At 38.0% G+C, this 18,565-nt stretch overlaps 1 protein-coding gene across 1 annotated transcript in view; it reads left to right on the top strand.

The window, feature by feature from the left end:
• The first annotated feature begins 7,079 nt into the window (after positions 1-7,079).
• Positions 7,080-18,565, top strand: part of TRPM1 (transient receptor potential cation channel, subfamily M, member 1) — a 50,880-nt gene continuing 39,394 nt past the window's right edge. Inside the window, 7 exon segments of the mRNA XM_009330094.1 lie at positions 7,080-7,086; positions 9,227-9,267; positions 11,528-11,607; positions 12,426-12,621; positions 13,814-14,027; positions 16,031-16,155; positions 16,857-17,028. Of these exon segments, the coding sequence (XP_009328369.1) occupies positions 7,080-7,086; positions 9,227-9,267; positions 11,528-11,607; positions 12,426-12,621; positions 13,814-14,027; positions 16,031-16,155; positions 16,857-17,028 (835 nt within the window).

Below are 18,565 nucleotides of genomic sequence, written 5' to 3'. Positions count from 1 at the left end.
TCTCATTAGGAAGAGCAGGGTCTGGTTCTAAAACAAAGCTGTTTTAGCTGCATGCTTTGGCATTTAGGGCAGGGCAGAAGTTGAAATGATGTCTGTAAAATATTTCTTTGCCAATCACAAATGGGTATGTGTTCAGTACATTGGAGATCAGATACAGGAACAGTGAAACAAGATTAGAGTCTAGCAGGCTACTTGTCTGCACAGTGCGGTGCAGCAGAAGCAAGGAGTTAGACTGCCTTTAGCTCTGCATAGTATGATCCTTAGATGTGATTCTAGATGTCGTCCTTATCTGTTGCATTATGTTGGCACCCGGCATAACAAGACAAGGTAGATATTTGAAAGGTAGAGCAAAGAACTACCTGCAACACACTGTGTCCATTGCTATTGGTAGTTTTAAAGTATAAGATGCGAAAGAAGCCCTTCGCAGCAAAGGAATTAATTAAATTGACAAAAGCAACAGGGTATGAAAATGCATGTGATACGTAAAGTTACAAAATGAATAGCTTATTTACGACTTTAGCTGTTTTAGTACAGCATTTTGCCCAACTTCAAATTGTTCTAAAAAGGATTAGATATAATTAATGCTGTATGACCTCCTTTTTTCTTCTTTTCAAAGAATGTAGAGCTGTACATCTAATGAGGACCCCTGAAAGGACTATTATGTCCAATTGTCTCAATTATGCAAATAACGTTGATATTTTAGCAGAAGGGAGGGGATACTTCAAATTAAAAGTTTTAGCTCCTGCTTTAGCCTTTCTGCAGCGCCGGCATTTTTACAGCAAGTACATCCACTGTTTGAAGAGAGGAAAGGAGGTTTAACAAATTGGAGATTTGGGCACTATCAAAGTAGATTTGTTGTGCCTTGTTCCACCACGAGATGAAAATACCCTCTGGGCAGGGAGATGGGTCATGAGACTTGTAAAGGATTACCTTCAAAGGGAGTCATGAGATTGGTTTGAACAAAGAAGCTGCTCACATGCTTATCATATGAGATTCTCTTCTTAAAGTGGTGGAAACCCATCTCCTTGGGAATTCTCATGAACTTCAGAGACTGGAAGTCCTAACAGTAAGATGAATGAGAAGTCTGAACAATAAACAGAGATGGGACAGAAGCTCAGAGTTAAATGCAATTTATTTATTCTAGATGTAATTCGTCTTTCCAAACTCTGAAACACTTCCAGTGACAAGCAGGTAGGACATGATTTTAAATGATTTTTCATTTCATTCCTGATCATCTTCTGCTTTGCTACCTTTTTTAGCATCGATATGCATAATTGAAGTTTGCACCGAAGAGCGTATAGTGACCTGCGATTGATTGGAGAAAGACAATTCAGTTGAAATGACAGTATTCTGATTAGACTACTTCCTAGATTTCTCATTTATTTTAAAAGACGTGAAACTTGAAGCAGTAATTGCAAGAAGACAAAACGAGTTTTCAAGTCCAAAAAAGGTGTCTCAAAACATATCAGAATTAGAGAATTGCTTTGGTATGACTGTAATAAGATGTCGAAATGGTGGCAGAGAGAGATTAGGTGAAAACATATCTTACATATTTCAGTGTTTTGAATGCTAGTTTAGAGCTACCTCTGCAGCAAATGGGGATGGAGTTTGGGCTTTTTTTTTTTTTTTTGTAGGTTGGGACTTTGCTTTGTTTTGGGATTGTTTTCAGTTTTCAAAATTAGCCAGTAATACTTCCTGGAGTTCACTTTTGGCAACAAGCCTTCTGATAAGCAAGCCTCTTTCTGTGTGTGTTTGTTTCCAATTGAGTTTATCGAGGTCCGATGGTAAGTCAGGTATTGTGGAAGTCTTAGAACAGAAAAGGGCATAATTTATGGTGGTTTTCCTTGCCCTGGTGAGGGTTGCCAGTAAAGGGGGTTTCCCAATGAAAGACATAACAAACATCAGCAGCCCCATCACATTTGTATCAACAGTGCTGCTGTTGTCATTTGAAGTAATGCATTTCTGCCATAAAGCGTATTGGGCTCTGAGATGAGAAGTCTCTGTGAGAACTCCCTCACCAAGATCCAACCTACATGTGATCCCTGAGTATTCACGTACCAATCTTCCAAACGACTGAGCCAAGGTAGCTCAGTTTTGGCCCTTGTTACTGCCTAGCTCTTCAGATCACAACTCCAAAGAATGATGCTCCCATCCACTCTTCTGTCATTCCTACCGCTTCTGCTGTAGTGCAGTTGGGGTCTTGAGGAGGGACATCTCAGAGTAACATTAGCTCCAAGAGGACATATCCTTGCGTTCCCCCATCAAGCTAGAGACAACCATGAACACAGCTTCTGGCCTGTTTGAGTTTCCTTTAACTCCCCTATCTCAAGCTTTAAAACTTTTCTTCCCCATTTTTGATAATGGATTAAATCCAGTAAACAGAAACCTTTGTCATAATTTTTCCCCACTATCATTTTAATTCAAATGGTAGACTGCGGCTAACATTTTAAAGCCAAATACGTTAATGAGATACATAATATTGGACAACTGTAAATGATACTGTATATCAGTACAGGCAGAGTATTTCCCGTATTTTTTTTCCTGGATTGTATTATGATCTGTTGAAGCTAGATGTATTCTTCTCTCTCTTTAGAGAAGAACAATGTGTGGCACACCATGGAAAAAAAAGTCCAGGAACATTGCTGGAGATACTGTTTTCTGGTTCTATGGTGCCTATTAATTCTTTTCACTCACGGCTTTGAGGGTTTTAGATGCATAAGGACTGAAAAGAAGATTGACCAAATTTTCTGAAAACTGTTTTTGTCTATAAACTCATTTGAAATCTCCCATTGCCCTTGCCCTTTGTAATTATTTCAGTCCTGAAGTACTCAAGTTTTCAGAAAGTTCCCAATCAATGTTGGCAACTCTCAGGTATATATAATACAATATTTTAAACATACATATTTAGCTTCTCCAGGAAATAATTTAACCATTGAGTTCCAATGCTTTAATAATGATTTCTAAAAGATTATAAGGAATAATTTTGTGCAAACCATGCAGCCCAAGAGTTAAATTAGCTGGAAATTCTTTCTTTTTTGAAAATGACAGAAAGCAGCAGGGTATAAAATGTGGCTGATTGTGGCATATCCTGTTAAAGCTTACATATTAGCTAATGCCTGGAAAAGAATTGCTTTACTGAGTGTAAAATTAGCCACAACAAGTTGCAAATTTTCAACAGCTCAAACTATTGAACAGAATTCTACCTGGAGAATCTTGCTTTCAGGAAAACTGTATGTACTGCAAACGAACGTTAATTTCTTCAGGGACAGATTGGCTAACTAGTATGTTACATACATATTTGCAAAAAGAGTGCATATTTACAGAAGGCAGAAGAGAAAAGTAAATATTTATGTTACCTTTTCTCAAAATATATATTTGTTTAGCTTCTCCAGATTTTAGAGACTTCTGAGATATGCATATATTGTATTAGATTGTGAATATAGAAATTTTACTTTGTAGTAATTTTAAAGTGTTGTTTTATTAACATGCCTAGCAGTATGCCTTAAATAGTGGCTTTCTTTCACCACATTTTGAAAATGTCAGTATAATAATTTCTCCAAGCCATGTTCAGTGTGCTCTGCATTTCAAGTAGTACTAATTAGAACTGTACATTTAGAACAAACTCTCATAGATAAGTAATATCTCTCACAACATGTAGTCATTCTCTTAAAATGTTTTTCATTCATGGTTTGCCCTATTTCTTAAAGAAAAATTATTATAATAATTTTTCAAGCTGTACTATTACATCATGTATGAAAAATCAGCATGTTTAACTGGCTTATCGGAAGTTTTACAGGAGTTCTGTCTGAACTAGTAACTTGTAACCTCTTACATCAAAGAACTGCTTATATTTTTAACCTCTTTTCCAAACACACATTTTTGATCATTTCTACTCTAGTAGTCATTATTCTTAATAACGTGGACTCAAATGACCCAGATCTGTCTCAGATAGAGGCAATATTCTAGTCCAATTCAATGTTTTTTGCATCTGCATCACTAAGTGCAGGTGAGTCTTTGTTTGCATGCATAATTAGCGTCTATTGACACAGTTTTCTAAACCACAGATAACCAGGAGAATTAAGCACATGGGTAGTTTTAGTTAGAACTATTCATGGGCTTAGTTTTGTAATGAGGGAAGCACCTTGTTATGTTGGTTATGATTTCCTAAGTATTGATGAATTTCACAAAGGAAGATGTGCTGTTGGGGGTGTTGAATCACATGGGTTTTCATGATAATAGCATGTTTCTATTTCAGGTCAGAATAGCCTGTATTAAAGGCTCATAGTTAAGAGTAGTTTAAGAGAAATATCCCACATGTGTATAATGCATCTAGAACAGAAGAGGTAAAGGCAAGAGGGGGATTTGGCAACTTAGTAACAGAACTGGAATAGGTAACAAATGGAGATTATACATTATTGTTAACATTTCTTAGAAAATCTCTTCCCTGAAATTTGGTACAGTAGAGATGGGGCTGAGCTGTTGCAGGAATGGCTTTTCCTACCTTAAAATGTGGTAGGTGTAGGGTGTAACCTGGTCAGTGAGTTTCTTTCTGCATTCCACGCAAAAAAAAAAATTTCTCCATTAAAAAACTACACAAGGTATGTTCTCTGCAGGCAGGCACTGAGCCAAGCTGTCCTGTGGTATGCTCTAAATGATTGTTTAGTTGCTTTATTTCAGTTGCATTAGCTGTATAGTTACATTGATGCTGAGCTGTGCCCAAGCAGCTGTGCCTGCCTCTCAGTAGGGTGTCTCATCTCATCCAACACACTTCACTAATGTGCCTCCATGGACTTTGTGCTGGAGCTGGGTATATCCAACCATGTTAGAGCAAGCCAGGTCTACTGTGGTGTTTGGGGCTATAGCTGTTTTTCACATCTCTCAGCCTCTGGGGAAGAGCTGTGTATCTCTTAAGACACGCAGCAGAATTGTGTTAACTTTGAAAAGAGAGCTTGTTACTTCCTTTTGTAGACTGTGTCCCTAAGTTAATGAACGTGGAGAGAAAGTTATTCCTCTTGTTTCAGTGGATGTTTGCTGCGTGCCTCACCAGCAGGCCAGGAACACAAAGCATAATGAGGGCATGAAAGCTCATTACAGCTCTCTGTGCAGCGTAGAACTACTTACTGGTTTCCACATCATCATCAGGAGTCATTTCTGGCCTCAATTTGAAATAACATTGCTTACTGACACTGCCATCCTGCCTGTTGTGTGTTAGTCTCAACCACAGAGCAAATGGTTCGGTTGCTACAAGAGCATGAGTTCAAACTGAACCATATGAAAAATGCAGTGGGATGAGAGTAAGAATTGTTTTGAGGAAATAGTCTTCCATTTGAAAGACTCTTACAACTGTTACAAATCCCTTCTTGATGCTATACTGATTAGCAAACAATATAAGAGATCTTCTTTCTATTGGATATCGTTCGGTACTTCATAGTCTAATAATTCCTAAAACTATTATCAGTTGTACAAATAACTTTTTGATATAACTCATGCAAACTAGGGTTTTGGAAATTTAGTTTAGATTCACAGGCTGTCACTGTGTTCTGTAGTTGGGGACATTGTTCATGGCTCTGGCTCCCTAGTGGCGTAACACAAATTTAAAACAGCATTATGGTTTTATGCCCTGTATTTCCTAGCAATGAACAACTTTTCAGTAAAGTCTTACCAGTTCATGAGTGGCTACAAAATTGGCTATTAACATTCGCCACATAGAGTATTTTTCTCCAAGCAAGAACACTGTTATTGGGAGGACAATTGTTCTGGGTAGAACTAATCGCCTGAAAGGTTGATTAGTTGGGCACTTAGAAAAACTATTCTTTCAAAGTGAAGAAGAATGATGGATAGTGTAATTGGGATGTTGCATTTAAAGGCAGCGCAAAATAGAAATCTTTCTAGTGTCAGTTTTTAAGTTCCAGATAACAGGGATTCTGCTGATATAATGATTTCTTTTCTATGTTCTCCCAATTGTTTATTGGGCAGAATTCTTATTTGTTTTCTCTCAAGTAACAGCAACTGAATTTGATTACCTACATGGCATTTACAAAAGTCTGTGGACTTGTTTACACGGTGAAAGGACTTGTGTGCAGACCATGCACATGCTTACAGTACAAATTTCGTTCCACCTCCAGATTACTTCTTTCTCTCACTATCTCATCAAAGCAAACATCTCTTTGCTCAAATCTGGCATAAATACCCTAGTTTAATTCTGTAGAGCATTCTAACTAAGTAATTGGGCAACACAGTTGAGGTTTGACTTCCCTGGTGATGCCACCTTTTGGAGCATACTGCAAGCTAAAGGAGGATTACCAAGAAATGTTGGTAAGATGGTATGAAGCTGAATGTTTGCATAAATGACAATAATCAATCCACATCTTAACAAGATGTTGGTGAAAGTAATTTGTATTATTCCACAGATGTGAGCTCTGCTGCCCAGCCAACTCCCTTTTTGTATTACTCTGTGCTTGATTTAGCCTGAACAGCTTTGTCAAACCCTGTATTATGCATGACATAGATTAATTTGATCCCCTGCCTACTCCCTCATTGCATCTGTGTGCCAGGCACTGTCTGCTGCGTCTGATCCCTGTACATGGCTCCATGCACCAAGCACTGCTGTTTGCATGCCCACTTGTCTGCTGACCAGCTGTGCCTGGTACAGGCAAAGCCTCACTGGAGTGCAGCAGCTGGGGAGCGTGTGCTCTTTAGTAGGGCTCCAGGTGCCAAAGAGCTGTTCTACAGTGGATGCTCTCTAGTTGCAAGATAAGCCCAAAGCCCCACTTCCCATCCTGTGACCAAGTCAAGCATGCCAAGCCATCCAGCAAAGACATGTGTCCCTGTTGCATGGAGGGTCTCTCTTTGGGGATCATGGCAGTTGAGAGGGCTGACTACGTTGGCTTTAGGTCTGGTTGAGTTTGGGCTTTGGATGTGCTCCAACAATACTACGACTCTCATCCCTGCCCCCCTTTCACTCCCCAAATTCTTTCATTTCCTTTGGTGGTAGTTCTATCATGATTATTCAGAGACACTAAATACTGCTGCTATCCTGCAGAGGTATATGACTGAAATTCACAGCTTCTGGTGGCACTATGGCATGTAAGGGTTTGTAGCATGATGTTTCCAGTGGCTTTGCTCTCCTGTGTTGACTCCCACCCTGGATTTTCACCAGAGGTGCATTGGTCCAGAGCCCACCTGCTGCTCTTGCATGAAGCTGCAGTGAAACAGAGCTACGGGCTCTGTTTCGGTACAGCCTGAAATTCAGGCCCAGTACTTGTTCATTGAATGGTTGGTTATATATGAAGTGAAATACATAAAATTTAATGTTAATTTAGCAGCAAACTGGAATTGTCTGTGTGTGGTGGTGAGAGAAAATTTTCTCCTCAGTTACTGCATGTCTGCAGCCCTAGATATGCATGTTTCTCAGCAGATAGTGTAGTTCGTTTGTGAAAGTCAAAGGACAACTGGTCTTTATAGAACTAGTTCTTGTGTTTATTAATGGCTATATTAGAAAGGTGCCTTTGTTTAGGGTCTTGATTTTGTTAACACATGATTTACAAACCAGCAACACTGATTTCTATTCCTTTCTGCAGGAGGATACCCTCTTTTAATGCTAAAGGGAAACTAGCAAATCCATAAAGTGGAATAATATAAACCCAGTATTAATTCATACTGCTTCTCAGCAACATACTGATTTCTAGGCTGAAGACCAAGAATTAGCAGTGGTTTTGTTTTGGTTTGTTTTTATCATAATTTAGGAGATCCGTTGTCAGTTTTCATGAAGAAGAACAAATATGCCACTGAACATCTGAAATGTGTTTTTTTCAAAATCAGATTCTGATTAGTACATTCAGGATTTGCAATAATAAGCAGGTTTGAACTTCACTACTATCAACAAGTTGGGATCTTGCTTTTTTGTGTTTCTTAGAGGTTGAATGGAAGACGTGTAGTGTTTTTCAGTGCCATAATCTTGCTGGCAGCAACTGTTTGTCTATCAACCTAATACTCCCACTGGCCGTTGGTCTGAAAACTGTAGCTGATCTGTCATAGTCCTTTAACAATTCATCCTTTCCAAGGCTGTTAAAAAGCGCTTATTTTTTTCAAACACACAAGAGGCAGTATGTGTACTTACATTTTTCCTCAAGAAACCAAATAAATTTCAATCCAGAGAGAGAAATGTACAGAGTCTGTATCAAAGAAATGGGGAAAGTGCCTGTTTTTCTGACAGTGAATGTTTCTGCTCAAGTATTTGCACTGGATTATAATGAAGCTTTGGTTAAGCAGATTAAATAGACAAAAGCAGTGAAACTTCAAAGGCTGACCAAATGTGCTGAGGTTTTATTTCCCCAGTCTGTAATGCCTGCTTTTGCCTTCCTCTCATTAGCACAGAAAAATAAGCCAGTAAAGCATGATGTGTTGTCCAACTGTAGTGCCTATAGCGGCTGATTTCTAACGGGGTTTTTAGGTGTGAGTATGTAAGGTTTTTTCCAATGTAGCAGTAGATAATAGACCTCCTATGAGAGGGGTTTTAAGAACGACTGCACAGCTGAGAGCTCAGCTGTATTGTAGAGCACATTTTCGATATGAAGATGCAAGAGTTTCCTTCCAAACACAGATATTAAGTCTGTGACTTAATCCAGTGGTAAATTAACTGTTTTTACATGAAGCACACAAAATAGCAAAGAAAACTCTGTTCTGTGGTAAGCTACAAGGAATAAGGTAAAGCAGTACTCAATGACATGGTGTAAAAATCCAAGTTGTTTTGATATTTCTAGCTTGCCTTTTCCAGTATTCTCTACAGAACAGTTAAATGTGCAGCATCTGTTACCATTTATATTTTGAAGAGTGTTTCCTGCACTGTGGGATTGTTTTGGGCATTAGTGTCACTCAGTCAAGGAGTTATCAGAGACCACACAGAAGTCTAAAATTTTATTCAGGGAAAAAAGTGGATATGTTTAAAATATTTATTATAATAATAAAACCTAAATTAATTAAAAATGAAAATATATAATTTAAAAAGTAGGTAAATTATGTAACCTCTGCAACAGGTTCCTGTTAAGCTCATTTTATAACATTAAAGGTCATAAGCTAGTATGGTATGTATAAGCACAAGTAACAACATTGGACATAGTTGTAAAACAGCAGTGAATTTGGACACTGTGGGTTTGGATTAATTTTGAAAAACTAGAGTAATTCCAATCAAATAGAATATTTTTGGCTCTCTGAATACTTTGAACAGCCTTGAATACCTGTGAATTAGCAAAATCTGGTTCTGAACAGGTAAACGGCATTTGTTTGATGTAACCATCCACCTCCGCATACCACAGAGCCTCATGGATCTCCCTGTCTTGAGTGTTTTCTTCTGTACTTTTCTAGAACTGCACCTCAATAACTAGACTCTGATGCTATAAAACGAAAGCATTTTCTGAGTTCTCTTTCTAATAATACTATTGCTAAAACCTGTCATCTTGTAAAAGCCTTGCCAGAAAGTGTATAAAAAGAACCTTTTAAATATTTTTGGGAACAAAGGCTTTTTAGGTTCCTTTGAAGAAGGAATGTATGGAGACGAGACAGGAAAGCTGACTAAATCACATGGCCTTTAGATATTAAATTTAATACTCTCTTCCTTCAAAATTTGCTACGTAATCAAGCTCTTTCTGCTAAATGCCTGAAATGTATGCCTTGTCATTCAGGAAGCAAGTAACATTGTAAGCTACATAAAGTTTTGTCTAATGAGTTCTTAACTCTTCCTTGCTCTGTGGTGTTATGAGCTCCCGAACAACTCCTTTTAAAATGAAATGAGGTGGTTCTGCCTTGGTAAATCAGTAAGTATATTAGAGCGGAGAGCAGAAGCGGAGGATCTTCCAGACCACTGACCGTCAAGGCATTCTGGCTCAGAGGCACCTGAAAGAGGCAAATGTTTACGTAACTGGATAGATTATGGACAGCTTTTTCATGAAGTAGAAGCTTGGGTTTGCAACTTACTTGCAATTATTTGCAATGAGGGAACTTCAAGTAGTCTCCTGTTATTTCAAACACAATGGAGAAAACGAAGAAGCCAGACAGGAACTAACAAGTGAACAAACAAAGGAACTTCAGAGACAGCTCTTGCCTCACACAAGAAAAAAAGATGAACTACCACACCCTCTATTCATCATGCTGTAGACTGTGCAGCACTTAGGGGGCTAGTCCAGTCTCGAAGCTATTACCAGACAGGCTGACAGAGCATTCATCTGACAGAAATCTGCAGCTGTCTTTCTTAAGCCAGGAAGTCAGCAAGGTTTTTAGTTCTTTCTCTAGGAAAGGCCCATTTTTTTTTGTTGGAGCACCCTGAAAGTTCTCGTGTCGTTTTTAGCTTTTGTCTCTGCAAAAATTTCATTTCACTTCCACAAAGGAAACTAAAGCAAAACATGCAATATGTGCTTGCTACTTGAAAAATGAATTAAGACACAATTCCCTAATTCAAACTCAGAAGAAGCAGCTTTCATCAGCAAGGCAAAGTTATCGCTGTCATCGAATCGTGAGTGCTTTTTAACATTTTTCATTCCTTTAAAATTAAAAGGCTGCTTTTGAGTTCACTTTTTTAAATTCACCACTAAATGTTGGTTTATTATTGCAATCATGACGATACTTTGCCTTGTTGATGGTTGCAGGGACAGAGAAGGCCTGAGGTCTGCAGGTAAGAAACTATGGGAAACTCTGGCCTGCAGCTATTTCTGAACTCACTCCCTCAGTGTTCCCAAACTCAACTGGACTACACTTCTGCAACAGACTTTCTAACTGCATTGCACAGATCTATGATTTTGTTCTAGCTTGCCTACACATCGTTGTTTTTAAAATGGCTGTGAGCTTGGTCTAATTCTGGTTTGCAAACCCAGTATAATAGGCCAACACAATTTTATTTTGTCTTCAAGATTGTTTTCCTCCTCCTGTTTCACAGATACACCATGCCTGAAGAGTTTGTACTTTTTCTGTCAAATGTTCTTTCAGTTTAAGGAATACCTCCTCCTGAGACAACGTCTCGTTAAGAGTAAGATGCCTTAGGAATGACTGGAACTTGATTTACAATGGGAAAAAATGATTTTGAGAAGATTGTTAATCAAGCAGGGGAAGTTTTTTGGGAAGCAGTTTCTACATACAAAGAACAATACAAAAGTATTATTTGAAGTAAATACTATTAATCTATTTATGTCACAACTTACACTGTTTTTCTGTACTACTTTGAGTCCATTTACTGTTTTCTAAAATAGGAAGAAGCAGCTGCATTTTTTGGTAGACCTTCAGATAAACATTGTAACTTAAAGACATCGTTGCGCATAAAGGTTTTCACACACATTCGAGGTTTAAATTTTATCCAAGTCATGGAAAATTTACATCACCTACTTGCTTCATGAGTAGATGTATCTGGTGTTTAAAAGTGATTTAATGAATTCAGTGCTTGTTTTTGAAAACAGTAGCTGAAAATAGAAGGCAAATGTTACTATACCTGCCACACAAAAATATTTCAATATGCTTCTTCTTATTTCTTCTCCCTTTTAAGGGTCAAAAGGCTTGGATAGAGAAGACCTTTTCAAAAAGAGAATGCATCTATGTAATTGCGAACAACAAAGACGTTAGCAGGTAACATTTGAAATTTTTGTTTTGGCCAACAGAAAAGGTTAATACTGAAGAAACTGGACTTGATTTGGATTTAGGCATGTGAAACTGAGACCCAGTTTACTCACTGCCCTTAAAGGGAGATGACAGGGGAACAAAAGTGCAAGACATACTTGCACTGGAGTCTGTACAGAGCCATGGGACATGTCATACAGAGATGATAAGGCTGGGCAGCAGGAGAGGCAGTGAGTTGTTAGTTCCTAGCTTTGCAAACCAGAGCATAAGTTCATACTGAATTCTGAAAGCAAGAGTGCAATAATGTGCACTGTGAAGCAAGTGGTACCATTCTTCACAGTTGGTATGACACTACTAGTAACAATACTGTACAGCGGGACTGGAATTTTTAGTCCAAATATTAATATTACTGCTACTGCATGGGCTAGCTAAATTGTGGTCCAGCTTGTTTGGATAACATAACAGTTTATGTCACATGCTAGCTGTCACCTCTGAGTAAGAAACAGATGGTCACTGCTCCTGTTCTGCATTCTTCCTCCTTCCCTGTCCTTTAGCCTAGAACAGCTTTCCAGTGTATAACAGAAGTGAAGCGAAATTTTTTATCTTTGCTTGTTAAGAAACACCTGTGGGCTGGTAATTCTGGCATATGTGTGTGTGCAAATACAACAGATATGACCTAGAAGAGGTGTTTCTGTGATTCATGTAGAGCAAGGTATGGTCAGTTGAAAATCTAATTTCTGAGTTATTCTTTTTTTTTTTTTTTTTTTAAATGACCATCCAATATTGAAGATACTGTAATCAAAGTCACTTCAAATTTTAACTTACAGGTGCTGCTGTGGCCAGCTCATTAGCCAACATATTCCACCTCCTCCAAGTATAACAGCTAATAAAAATGGAGAAGAAACAAAGCAAGTGGAAGCTCAGCCAGAGAAATGGTCCGTCAGTAAACACACTCAAACATACCCAACTGATGCCTATGGAAACCTTGAATTCCAAGGAGGAGGACATTCAAATAAGGCCATGGTAAGGAGCATAGGCTACCCTAAGGTATTCATCTGGTTTGTTAACTTAATAGATATGTGTCAGGATTCCAGCTCACTCGGTGCATAATCCATTGAAATCAAAGGAGGTCTCTGCTGTCTCAGAAAGGTGTGGACAAGATGCTCAAAAAGAGAAAGTGAGAAAAGGCAAGAGAAGAATAATATCTACTTAGGAAGCACCTTATAATGTCTTGATGAAGCAGTTTGATTGAAGTTACTGTCAGTAAATATCAGCTAAGGAGGCAGCTGCATGTATTAACGCCCAAGATTCCATCTGTTTGTATTAGATTTGTGGGCCAAATAACCCAGCATGGATACAGATTTTTTTCTAAGGTTTGAAGTCTAATGAACATAGAAATTAATCATGCCTTCCTGAAAGACAGAGGCCTGACAGAGCTGGAAAATGGACTTGAGTTTTCTTAGCAGTAGAATTAACAGCAAGTCAAGCTTCTGCAAAAAATCTCTTTCTGTTTTGCCTCTCTTCTGAACAAATCCAAACCTAGATTTGTTTCTTTGCCTGTTTGCTTTCTTATCTCTCCGCTGAGACTGCCACTCGAGACAACCACACTGCAAAAACTTGTCCAAAATGTATGGAAGAGGTTGGTAGTTTTTGTTAGTGGTGGTGTGTTTGTTTTTAAAGCAGAAGTAAACACGAGTTTATTTCATAGTTGATAGAGTAGTAGTTTCAAAAGAAATCACAATGGTGGAACTAAACTGAGAAGAATGCAAATCATTGCTTTGGAGGCAGAAGAGTGTGCATCAGCAGTGAATGGGATAAGATGTAACATAAGCCTCCTATTTCTTATGAAGGTTGTTGCTTCTCTTTAGCAGTCAAACCAGAGGTTTTAGGAACAATACAAAACACCTTCCAGTCATTTTAAATAGGTGGCTTCCAACAATGCAGATTTGTAATAAGAGCTTAGGATCACTTGATTGTCGTCAGTTTTGCAGGTGAAGAGAGGATAGTGGTGCTTTTAAAATTCATGAAGTGAATGGTAAATTCTCAATAGCAAAGTGAAAGGTTTCAACATGTTTTTTCTAATCGTAAGCAGAAGAGAAATTTAATAATGTGTTGCTTAAAAACTGTAAAAATCTTTCTTTGAGATGGAAGGCTTAATGTAACCATTCAGTCAATAGGCAGATGGAATAATAATATTACACATTGCTCCTTGCAGTATATCCGTGTGTCATATGACACTAAACCAGATTCTCTGCTGCATCTCATGGTGAAAGACTGGCAACTGGAGCTGCCCAAACTCTTAATCTCTGTCCATGGAGGCCTCCAGAACTTTGAAATGCAACCTAAATTAAAGCAAGTATTCGGAAAAGGTCTGATAAAGGCTGCCATGACCACAGGAGCTTGGATTTTCACTGGAGGTGTTAGTACAGGTAAGCAATTACCAGCATTTTTAGTTTACTTAAGAATTCAGTGACGTTCATTCACTAATCTTTCCCACAGGCAGAAGATTTAAGTCTACATGAATGAGTCATTAGCCACTAGACCAAAAAAAGGAGCATTGTAATCATTTGTGTTAATCTCCTACCCAGCCCAGACCATAAGATTTTCCTGGGTCAATATTGATTCGCATTACTCGGTGTTTCCCCTGAAAAAAATTGTCATCCTTGGTTTCAGTAGCAAGGAATCTACCACTAGTTATAATACATTTTTTTTCAGTGGTTGAATATCCTTGTAGTTTAGAAATCTCCTACTCCAAATTTGCCTAGCTTTAGCTTCTTACTGTTTTTTTTGTACAAAGATCTTTCTGTTACTAAAAGTATATTTTCTGAGCATGTTTTCATACACAGCACTTTTGTCAAACTGCACAGGCTGAGTTCCATAAAACTCTCATGCTAAGCATGTTTTCCAGTCCTTCAGTCATTATCACACCTCTGCTTTGAACTCTCTCTAGTTTTTTAACAGCCTTCTTGAATTTTGGACGCTGCAATTTTTGAGACAGTGCTTGATGAAGCTTTTAATCCCTGAAGTAAAACAGCCTTTCTGCTTCCATTTGATACTTCCCTGTTCATGCAGGCAAGGACTGAGTTAGCCTTTAGGCTGTGTGATCTCTCTGAGAGTTGGTGATAAATTGATAATCCACCTTAAATGCCATGTCCTTGAGTCACTGTCTCCATGGGATCACCCACCACCATGTGTGCACATGCTCTGCCTTGTAATTTTATAAGGTATTTGTTCTTAAATGAATGACTAGAAGAAATTTTTTATGCTGGGGGTGGTGAAACACTGGCACAGGTTGCCCAGAGAGGTGGTGAATGCCCCATCCCTGGAAACATTCCAGGTCAGGTTGGATGAGGCTCCGAGCAACCTGCTCTAGTTGAAGATGTCCCTGCCCACGGCAGGGGGGGGTGGCCTAGATGACCTTTAGAGGTCCCTTCCAACCCAAACTATTCTGTGATTCTATAACTGTAAATTAGAAATCTTGAAACACAAACCTGAAGTCAGTTGTAAATGTCTCTACTTGAAGACATGGCAATCTCCTGTTTGCATTTTCCTCCAGTCTTCTGGCCACCTGAAACGGTTTTGTGTTTCTGTGTTTCCTTTTTGACCATATCTAAAACATCATTTGTACAGCAACTCCACATAACTCCACCAGGAGGTTTTTGGCACTGTTCCTGGATTCTGTCAAAAAACCGGTGTCTGATATGGTGTCCAAAATTTGAAAGACATGTTGAAAAATAGCTGTTTTGATGATTCCCTATATATTGTTACATTTTGAGACCAGTTGGTTTCTAATTAATTTCATTTATGTTAATATCAATTCTGAGCAATCTTCAAAAAAACAATCAGATGCAAACTTTCATTATAATATTTCTATAACAATATCTTTATTTAGCTGAAATAAATCTTTATATCAAGTTATTTCTCAGAAAACTATGTAAGATAAGAATTAATTCCTTTGACCTTCGTTTTACAACAAAGGTCTAATGTCTTTAAGGGAAGGTGATGATTGCTATTCAGAATAATTTTTAAGTGAAAAAATATTTCTTAAATAACTATAGGGTTGGGGTTTTTTGCTTGCTCAGACCCCAGTGATAGTATTCCATATGTATTTAGCATTGTGTGCAATGAATAATATAGTTCCAGACAATGGTACAGATTACACTGGCAAGTTAAGTAACTGGGTAAGTCTTTCAAAGACTTCATTGAATTCAGAACAAGGATGTAAAAAGGCAATAGGATTTACACGCAGCTATTGCAAAATAGAAGCATGGGTTTGTCTGCATCGCATGTTCTATTATAAAGTAGAGATACCAGTTTAGTAGTGAAAGCAGTCCAGAAAAGCAGGTAGCTCTGTGAAAGGCAAGAAGAAAATTCTGTTGTTTAGTGATCTCTCAAAAGTGCCAAGAATCAATTAAATTAATTGTACCTATAGGTGTCATTCGTCATGTGGGAGATGCCTTGAAAGATCATTCTTCCAAATCCAGAGGACGAATATGTGCCATAGGAATTGCACCGTGGGGCATTGTAGAAAACAAGGAAGATCTGATAGGAAAAGATGTAAGTCTTTAAGGAAACTCCTGTGTAATTAGCAATGTCAGTTGTGTAACAAAATACACTGTTCATCTTTTTGGAGTATTAATATTTTCACTGTTTCTAAAGCATGCCTAACAGCTGAAATAAATGATTTCTTGAAGAAAAGTTGTTGTTTAAATAGATTTGTCAGGTTGTCATATATGACCTCAAAGTAAATATGGAGCTAGTGAGGTTTCCATTGCTTTCAATATTAGAGACCTCTCTGTGGTGACAAAAGAGTTTTAGCTCCTAACTTCAGTGTGGCATGCTGAGACTTCTATAAATCATGTAAGGGCCTTTATGTGTACGAGACTGGCGTTTATTGTAGATGGGTACTCTGCAGTGGCACATTAATTACTAGTAACTCCAAATGAGAATGTATTTTCTGATGCAGTAAGAGGATTATGTAACAGTGTGTGATCAAGGAGAGTACATTAATGAGCTTAGGGGAACACGCAGGAGAGTGCACAGATGTGACTGTCATCCTCCAAAGAAAACACTGCTGTGAAGAGTTCAAGTTTTGAATGTAAAAGCAAGCTCCATTTCTAATTCTCCTCTATTTTTGGTTATAAAGGTCTGGTTGATGTGTTTCCTCATAAGGCATGTGCTTCTGTTGGGCGGCGTGGGGGATTTTCACATTTAGTTCTTAGTTCTAATCTAGGTGCATCTATCCTTTTGACACACAGGTAACACGGGTTTACCAAACAATGTCAAACCCTCTAAGTAAGCTCTCTGTGCTCAACAGTTCCCATACCCACTTCATTCTGGCAGACAATGGTACGCTAGGTAAATACGGAGCTGAAGTAAAGTTACGACGACAGTTGGAAAAACACATTTCCCTCCAGAAAATTAACACACGTAAGTACAGTGGAGCAAACTGTAAACATCACATCTTAAAGGAAGGGAGGGAAGAAGGGCTTGAAATACTTCAAGATATTGAAATTAAATGCTTCTTCCAGCTCTTTCTAGCAGGAATTTGATCAGGTCTGTGTGACTAAACTAGAACATATACTGTCTGATAAGTGGTGAAAGAGCCCACATCTAACAGCATAGAAAACTCAGAAAAGTAAGGATTGCATAAAAGGAGGAAGAAAAGTTGACAAATAATAGCGAGGAGAAGCTTCAAATCAGTAAGAATTTAAGGAAAGGGAAATGTAAAGAATTTGTGCACTTCTAGCTAGAATTCATAAGCATCAGTAAATACACAGAATGGGGTGATTTTGTATAGTTCCTGTTTACAGGAATCCTGTGCAGCTGAGTGGTTTCTGATTCCAAATGTTCATAGTAACATTTTGTTTTCTCTTTTATATGCATTCGTTTCATTTGAAATATCACACTCAAAATTCTTTGATCTTCCAGATAAACTCAGCTGGGATTTTTATTTTTAATGAAGCCATTATCAAGATAATTTCACATCAGTGCTTTCATGTTTAGAGTTTTGTGCAGTTTTAAAATTTCTGCCAGTTGTTACAGCCTCTCTAAAACAACTTTCTAGAATTCTTTTTGTCATTACTTAGAAAAAAATTCTTTTAAAAGACTTTTTTTTATTGGCATTTTTGTAGAAAAAAATTAATTTTTTTTAAAGATTAAATAAATAAAAAATTTTAGTAGCTGTGGTTTTCCAGCAACTTAAAAAAACCACAAACACAACAACAACCTAATTAAAAATGATCCAAAAAAAGTTAATAGATTTTTAATCCACACTTCAATTAAGAGCTACTGGAGAATAGACATCAGTTCTACCAGTTGCCTTTCTGACTTCTTACAGATGCCATTGTAACCTGTATGAATAAGAAAAAACAAACATTCAGAATGACAATTGCATTGAACTCTACAAAAGTTTCTAATAGGGCTTAAACGCTCTTGTGGGTAGAGCAGAAAAATGAAGTAGAGTGCACGGTAAAGCCGAAAGGTGCAGTTATAGATCAGCCACAAGATACCTGAACATTCTGGAAAGTCTTTAAGTACTGCTTTTTGCCTACAGTAAGCTTAAGAAACCAAAATGATGCCCCTTGCCTTTGAGTGTGGAGACAGTGTCATGCACTGTTGCCCACAGACGTTAGAAATAGTTAACGTTAGCTATGCTTTTTTCATCTTTGTCTTCTGCAGAAGTGCTGGGAGAGCTGTAACATTGTAAAAGGGACCACTGGCTTGGAAGATAAGGAAGTCAGGGCCCAGAGGCAAGATGTTCTGTATCATTTCTTTTAATACCACTGGGGCTGGGGATATTGGTTCTGATTTAAGTAGGGTTTGGTGATTTTTGTCATGAGAAGGGCAAAGTTGGGAATACACATAGGAATTAAGAGTTCTGTGAAGGGCTGCAATACACCTACTAGTAACAACATACAGGGAGTTATTTTGTTTCTTTTTAATTGCTTTAAGCACAGGCACCTCT

This window comes from Pygoscelis adeliae, unplaced genomic scaffold (assembly GCF_000699105.1).
Source record: "Pygoscelis adeliae isolate BGI_AS28 unplaced genomic scaffold, ASM69910v1 Scaffold298, whole genome shotgun sequence".
In the NCBI taxonomy this organism is placed as follows: Eukaryota; Metazoa; Chordata; class Aves; order Sphenisciformes; family Spheniscidae; genus Pygoscelis; species Pygoscelis adeliae.
The sequence above is the reverse complement of the archived record's forward strand: the minus strand, read 5'-3'. Positions and strand labels throughout refer to the sequence as shown.